The sequence below is a fragment of the Macrosteles quadrilineatus genome, unplaced genomic scaffold (assembly GCF_028750875.1).
Source record: "Macrosteles quadrilineatus isolate MER2022 unplaced genomic scaffold, UCM_ALF_1.0 Scaffold_3__2_contigs__length_128488019, whole genome shotgun sequence".
Lineage (NCBI taxonomy): Eukaryota > Metazoa > Arthropoda > Insecta > Hemiptera > Cicadellidae > Macrosteles > Macrosteles quadrilineatus.
The window spans coordinates 46,111,955-46,119,800 of record NW_026542596.1 but is presented as its reverse complement, the minus strand read 5'-3'; the positions used below and the strand labels follow the sequence as shown (position 1 = coordinate 46,119,800).

The 7,846-nt window shown below is 32.3% G+C and overlaps 1 protein-coding gene across 1 annotated transcript; it reads left to right on the top strand.

The window, feature by feature from the left end:
• Positions 1–844: 844 nt before the first annotated feature.
• On the top strand, positions 845–7,390 carry LOC128989172 (uncharacterized). Its single transcript, XM_054411042.1, has 4 exons — positions 845–931; positions 4,171–4,329; positions 5,368–5,535; positions 7,162–7,390. Exons 1-4 carry the CDS (start codon positions 845–847, stop codon positions 7,318–7,320), a joined length of 573 nt encoding a protein of 190 aa, XP_054267017.1. The 3' UTR covers positions 7,321–7,390.
• The last annotated feature ends 456 nt before the right edge of the window (positions 7,391–7,846 follow it).

Sequence of the window (7,846 nt, the reverse complement as noted above, 5' to 3'; positions counted from 1 at the left end):
ACGTTTGGTAGTCAAACTCACGACATGTTCGCATATTCATTCAGGCATCGTCTGGTAATAAAACAAGAATGCTTCATCCATTATAGAGTCGTCAAATAGCATTCAAAACACAAAGGATATAACGCACGAACAAACATTTTACATTTACAAATAGGCCTACTATTAATCGTTGCGGTACGTAGGGAGACTGTTATTTTTCTTCTCAAAAAAACGATTGTATTATTGGAGACGAAAATGTAAGTTCTGGATTATTCTTAAAATGTTTGAGATAAAACGCGAATACTATAAAGAAGTTCTGAAACTTGGTTTGTTGGTTGAAATAAAAACTAATAAGCTTGTGAATCACTTATAAACTACAACACTATTTTTGCGATTTAATATAACGAGTACGTTTTTAGACTTTTACAATGTTAAATATCTTGCCTTAACTAGCAATATGAAGCAATAATTGGATATATAAAGCAACTTCAAACATTATCTACTCGGTGTAAATGTAATTGTAGTCTCCAATTAAAATAAAACACGTCTTAATATATGTTTTATTAATTTATAGCTTAACTATGTTTATGTTTATGTCCCGTAAATAGCTTTACATGAACCAAACCAAATTAAAGGTTTTACAAGCGTATAACTATTTCTAGACCCTAACATCTGGAACACATATTATTACTGAGAGGTCACATTCATGGAACAGCAAACAGCATTAACACACATTTGTCGGTAGTGATCTATCATCAGTGTTATCTAGACCGTTATCGGCTGATGACTAACGAAGCCATTGTGGACGGTCATCAGAGTCAGCTGTGACGTCACTTGGCTAATAACATTCCATCGTTCACACAACATGGCTATGAGGACATGTACGGTGTGGTTAGCTGCCGTTACCGTAGTTTATGGGGCGAGCCCATTGGGTACCATCACGAAGAATATGGTAAGGGTATAGTTTAACCAAAAGCTTATACTCCAGGTTTAAGGTGATATATAGGGGTTTTTTACGCAACCTAAATGACAAGTACTGAGATACACGGTTTAAGAATAATAGAGGCTTTTATCAGGTACACCCCTGTATGATTTACTTCATTTCTGATCAGCTGATTTACATTATTGCATTGTTACATACACGGTTTAGTGTTACAGGGAATTCATTAAGAATAGACTCAACATGAGGATTTGCAAGCTCAATGAGTATGCATTGCAGGCCTACGATTCTTTTTCTACACATCCGGATTGAATAATCATTATCAAGTATATTAATAGTTAATTTACTCAATACTGGAATTACACGTAGAAACATAATTCCAAAGCATTCTTTCCAGAAAACCAATAATTTACTTTTCGTATCGTATTGTCCTACAACAAATACTCTTTGAGCGTGTGAAAACTCCATGTTGAGTCTTATTCACAATAAATCTAAACCTTATAGACAACAATGAAATGTATATCAGCTGTTCGACAATCTATATAATTAATACGCTACATGAAACTTTGTCGGTTGAACTCCTCCGCCATTTCTTAACCGATTTTATCCATTGACGTCTCATTGGAAAGAGCGAGTCACGTAGATTTGCAAACTGGCCTTACATTTTTGAAAAAGTTCCTTGGGCTATGCCCCAGTGGCTGTTAAAGTTCCTATGTTATCCTTATGAAGAACAACATTTTTTACATTTTGATCAGCAGTATAATTTAATTGCTGTTATTTCTTTTTAAATTCAAAGTCTTTTAAACTCATCGGAAATTATGATGACTTTTATTTGTTTTTAAATAACTACTTTACTTCTTTGCAATTGCTCGATTTCGAGCAACGTGTTTACTAGTAAAGTAAATAATTCATAACAAATAGTTATGAGCTTGTTGTCCTTAAACAGTATATCTTGTTACTTATAATTTGAGTTGTGTTTCTTAACCTGTATAGTTTTGACGCTTAGAATGGGTTGTGATGGACATTTCTGATCTCCATGATACCAGTCCAAAGCTTTAATTTTCTACTGTTTGTTTTTAGTTTATTCCATAAGAATTACTCTTTATTTGCTGATGTGTACTGGGTTGATGAAAGAGTATCTTCAGCAACAAACTGACGACAATTGTGTAATACTACTCTCCTAATAACTAAAATAGTATAGATCTGAAGAGTATTTTATGAACCTGAATAGATTCCTTTATTGAATTGATGTGACAAATCATAATAAAAATAATTTACTAGTAAAACCAAACTACTGTAGTTTCATATATAATTATTGATTTTAGTTTAATACCACTGAATAGGGCCATGAATTGAAATAAAAATATCTATTATGTTATGCTTTAATTAAAAATATTTACCTACGACGGTTTTTTTAAGTAGCCGTTTGAGTACAGTTCTTAGAATTGAAAAGTTTCATATAACAGTATTGTTTCCTTTATTAACAGCATAGTTTCACTCATAACAACACGGGTAACGGACCAATGAGGTGCAAGGATTGAGAGAGAAGAAGTAAAATTGTAATGAATCAAACTTAAACTAATGAGCTGTTCAGGCCAATTTAATTGTTGAATGGTGCAACTAGTGTTTGGTACAATGTTTTATTGCATGGCTTTCACCAAGGCTCGCACCTTAAATTTTTTATTCATGACGTTAACACTATCTTTACGCAATCGTTGCGTAAACTACAATAAAACATTTGTGGCAATTATTTTTAGCTTCAATTTCAATTTGACATTCTAAAAAAAATACGTCAAATAAAAATATTCAACTTAATTCCACCACTTTTATTCAAGAAAGCCCAGAATATATATTAATTACACAAACATTTTCTTTTGAGGTACTCAGTACTAATACACAAGCAAGGGACTGTATTTAAATATTCCATAATATGTACCAACAAAGCGTTTAAAAAAATAAAGTATTTGACTATGAACGAAACTACCACTGTGCTTTAGGCATTTTCATATAATCTAGATCCTTAACCTAAAAAGATATGTTGTTAGCCAGAAAAGGTTAAAACATTAAAATAAACTCAAAATATTCGTAACAAACTAAATGAGTTGTTCATTGTAACATATATATCACATTGTGTAAATGAACAATTCAACCTAATGCACTTATTCCGTGCCATTCCCCCGTTTGGCTGAAGATTGCAGCGTGATGATCGAGCGATAGTCTGTGATCGTGACGTCAGACCGGAACTGTTGTGGGTGTGCCGATTGGTTTGCCGCTGAAAAAGCACTCTTACATTAGACAACCACCGTGATATTGCCCCCAGCATTTAGCGCTACTAGGAGATTGAGAATAAATTATATTTGTTCCCTTAAACTCAAATTTAATTAGTAGAAGTAAATTTTATGTGATTGCTCAGTTTTGTGTATAAATTAGGTAAATCACTCTAATGAGTGGTTAGGATTTAAACTATATTCAGGTTTATAGTTACATGCTATTAATATACTGTAAAGTGGTATATTGCTCAAATCCAAATCTGATGATCACTGATTCGATTCCAAAATGTGATCTATTCTGGACCCAGTATTAACGAGACCAGGGTTTGGACAGTTACTGCGTATTAAAATAAAAATGGCAATACAAATAAACACAAAAAATCACAATGGGTCACGTTCAAATATGCTATGTTAATAAAGTGAACTTTTATAGTCCAAATATGACATTATTATAATATTGAGGCAAACAATAATGTAAATTAATATTAACTGAGATAACTCATATATTATATTAAGAGAAACAGCCCCATGTGCTTAATTTAAATGGACATGCACATTATGAACTGTATCTATCTAATATAATGTTAAATTTAATCTTTAAAATAGTTACCTTTCACGAGTTTGCGTTCAATAATAGATTTAATAATATATTTAATAATATATTGAATATATATATATATATATATATATATATATATATATATATATATAGGTTTTGTTTGTGTTTACCAACGTTATAAGGTTACTTTATTTTGTGTGCGTTGTTCTACTGACGAGTTACCTTTGTTATTTTCACCAACTCAATACATTATTGTAGTCTTCCCAATTAAAGGTTGTTGTTCCACAAACTCTATCATGAGCATTAACAACTTAGCCAAACAACAACAAAAATGTAATTTGCTTCTACTATCTTTACACATACTTAAGATACTAATAACGAATGCTCAAAGTTTAATTTTTACTTATGCTAACCGATTTCAGCCTCGACTACAAGCTCAGATTGAAAAATTGGAACCATGTCCAGAGCCCAAGTCATCCCCGATAGAGTTCAAGAACCTCATGATCAGCAAAAGTGGGTTCAACAAATACGAGCTTAGTGGCAAAATTAACATCAAAGAAAAATTCGACAAACCGATCACAGTAAGTATATAACAGGTTTTCATACAATAATGGTGGATTTTTGTTATGAAATAAAAAAATGAGAAAAGGTACAAAAACTATTTATTTTGTTGAATTCCTGACATCGGAAAAGGTTTATACATTGCTCTAGTAAGATTCAACACGACAAACATTTCTTGCTCTACAGACGTCCATAAGATTAACTCTATTTCAGCCCACACGTGCATCATTTCTCTTGTTACAATGGAGACTGCATCTATAGTTCTTTTTAGTTAATAGACTTTTTTAGAATGAACTATGTGTTTGACATCCTAAATAACCGTTATGCTCGAGTCACTGACTTTAGTTCACTTAGTTACGCACTTAGCCTTTTCTTGACGAAAAACGTGTTTATAGAAAAATCCAACTTGGAGTTTATTTACAAGAATAAGTAGGTTGTCCATTAGCACAAACATCAACACAGCTGTTTCCATTAGTGTAAACTAAACGGTTTGAGCTACCGGATGAAGAAGTATCAATATGAAGTATTTAATATGTCTAATAATAGTTTTACAGACTGTTAAAAAACGCCATTTAGGTAGAAAATTATAAATACGGTTTAACCAATATTATAATAATTTATTGGAATGAATACTCTACAGTACGAAATAAAACTTTTGATACTTAATAACATTTCTAAAATATTCATGAAAAATGCGTCATTTAAAACACTTCCATCAAATGTTTTTCATTGAAGGTTTGAACCAGAAAACGTTGACAATTTTCTGTAAATTTTTTTCTAAGACTATCCTCTACTACATTAAACGCTCTTACAACTAAAGGAAGGGGTATAAAAATATGTACATGAATACTTTTAGTGAAAAAAAAACAACAACAATGTATGTAAAAACTAGTAAATTCTAGTTACAAATTTTAATTATTTAAAATATACATTTGAGTTTTCTTAGAAATATATTTAAAATGTAAAACATTATTGGTCTTCAATTTGAGGTCGTAAACAGCTTTTTTCATAGCTAAACATAGCTCAGGCTATTTAATCAAACCAAACCTTATTTTCAGATAGTGATGGAGATGTACCGGTGCAAGTCTAAAGAAGACCCCTCATCTTGCGAGTATTATTTCACATTTAAGAAAGCCAACATCTGTGATCTACTAAAGCGCAACGAAAACTCCTTTGACTACTTTACTAACGGCACCGACCTTCCTACCACCTGCCCGTTCCGTCCGGTACGTATAATTGTTCAACAAGGGCTTCTGTAGGTTTCAAGTAAAGCTAGGGGTGTGCTGGTAAAGTAAATGATTTGACCTTTCTATGCCAGTCATTTACATTCTAGGACGTCTCTTGCCAGTGACCACACTAGTTCAGGCTATATCTTATATGCCAAAGCTATGGTCATTGGTTAATAGCGGGATTTACACCAAATGTCGAAGGCCTGCATTCCACCATTAGATCAGTTTGCCCCTTTTACTCATTTTATCCCACAAGAATATAAAATACTGATACATTTGATTGGAAGTTGTATAATGGTAACCTACGGATATAGCCACTGGGACCGTGGTGTCGTCCTATAATCCAGCTACTTAGAGGTCACGAATTGTGTATACAGGTTTATTCTAAATTTTGGACTCATTTTTAATGCTTTATATTTTTTATACTATTAAACTTGCCGCTATATAATACACATCAAATGAAAAATCAACTCAAAGAGTTTATGCCTTCCAAAGACACATCTTAACAAAATCGATCCAACAGAACTGTAGATTTAATTGTACAAAGTTAAAAAGTAATCTCCAACTTTTTTTACCACTAGAAATTTGGAGGTTACTTGACGTTTTTGCAAATAACTTTTAAATGGTGAGGAAATCGACCAAAGTGGAAGGTAATATTCCGAAATAGAATAAAATTTCCTACAATCTACTATTATGCATATCTTGAAAATACTCAAGAAAGGTACCAAAAATTGAAAAAAAAGAAAATAAATTGAAAATCCCCGTCTTCAATGTAGACAATAAACATAGCAAACATTAAATTTCACACTTTTTTATTTTAAGCCAAATTTAGGCTACATTTATTGAGTATTTTCAAGATATGCGTAATAGTAGATTGTAGGAAATTTTATTCTATTTCGGAATAATACCTTCCACTTTGGTCAATTTCCTCACCATTTAAAAGTTATTTGCAAAAACGTCAAGTAACCTCCGAATTGCTAGTGGTAAAAAAAGTTGGAGATTACTTTTTAACTTTGTACAATTAAATCTACAGTTCTGTTGGATCGATTTTGTTAAATGATATTTCTTTGGAAGGCATAAACTCTTTGAGTTGCTTTTTCGTTTGATGTGTATTTTATAGCGGTAAGTTTAATAGTATAAAAATTATAAAGCATTAAAAATGGGTCCATCATTTAGAATAACCCTGTATTTATAGGCATGATCTGTGGATGCAATACTCCCTGGTGTGGATTAACGCCCGCATTATTAAGCACTACGACTTTCCACAGTACCATCCTGATGATTAGACTAATTCGGCAATAGCAAGGCAAAAATGTGGTTTGGATTCGACTATTAAAAATATAGGTCCCGTAGTAGCCATTGGCTGTATACAAGTAACAGCTGTGTCTCAGGGACATGCCTTAGTCACAAGAGTACAAGATCGCGCCACTCATCCTACACTCATGTGTACTTATACTTGGCTTAAAATACCTAATTTCGTATGGTCACCATTTAAGTAAAAGTATTAAAGGACAATATATTTCTTCTATCACCCAGTGATAAAAAAATACAACTTATTAGTAGCCTATATCTTGAACGCTTGATTTGTAGTATGTTTATAATGATTGCAGTTTCTTTTTTCAGAAAGAATACACGATTGATGGGTCAACTGTGGATCTTCAAAAGATCAACTTTGTTCCTTTCTTCCAGTCGTACTGGCGACTTAAAAACAAGGCCTATATGAAGGAGAAATTGATGTTTTGTCTCGTTTCAGAGTTTGCTCTGCAAATGGTCAAACCATAGTGACTATCAAAAAGGAACTCAAATCTTTCTTGTCGAAAATTACCATTGAATACAGATTGTTTGGAATGCAAGATATTTGTATTAGTCCATGCTTGTAAAAGAAAAATGTTTGTGCAATTGGTTGTTTTTTAAGTTATATTAGTACCTTATTATTATCGTGTTGGGATTGGGCATATCTAAGGATTGAACGTTGGACCTCAATCCTGGAGTTACTGGCTTAAATTCTACCAATCCCATATTTTTTGGGTGTTTAAAGGCCACTTGAATAGCTTAACATCTACTTTACGAGAACTTGGTGGCATAGAGCTATGTGATATACCAATCACGAATCAGTTAAGAGTGTCAAGAACGTAATAGGCTCAGGTTAAATTGAAAATTACAAAACAGTTCTAAAAAATTATATCGTAATCAAATTGAGAAAAACCATGGCGAGACTTTTTATTTAGTTAGCTAGTTTTTATTACTCAACATAGCGTAGAAAGTTTTATATATAATAATTGATTGTAATTTGCATGTAATACTACTT

What these genes read in the sequence shown, in the direction of transcription:
- LOC128989172 (XM_054411042.1), top strand. Translation starts at nt 845, where the DNA reads ATGGCTATGAGGACATGTACGGTGTGGTTAGCTGCCGTTACCGTAGTT. An exon ending in GTACCATCACGAAGAATATG is followed by an intron (nt 932 to 4,170) that starts GTAAGGGTATAG and finishes AACCGATTTCAG; the next exon opens with CCTCGACTACAAGCTCAGAT. An exon ending in AATTCGACAAACCGATCACA is followed by an intron (nt 4,330 to 5,367) that starts GTAAGTATATAA and finishes CCTTATTTTCAG; the next exon opens with ATAGTGATGGAGATGTACCG.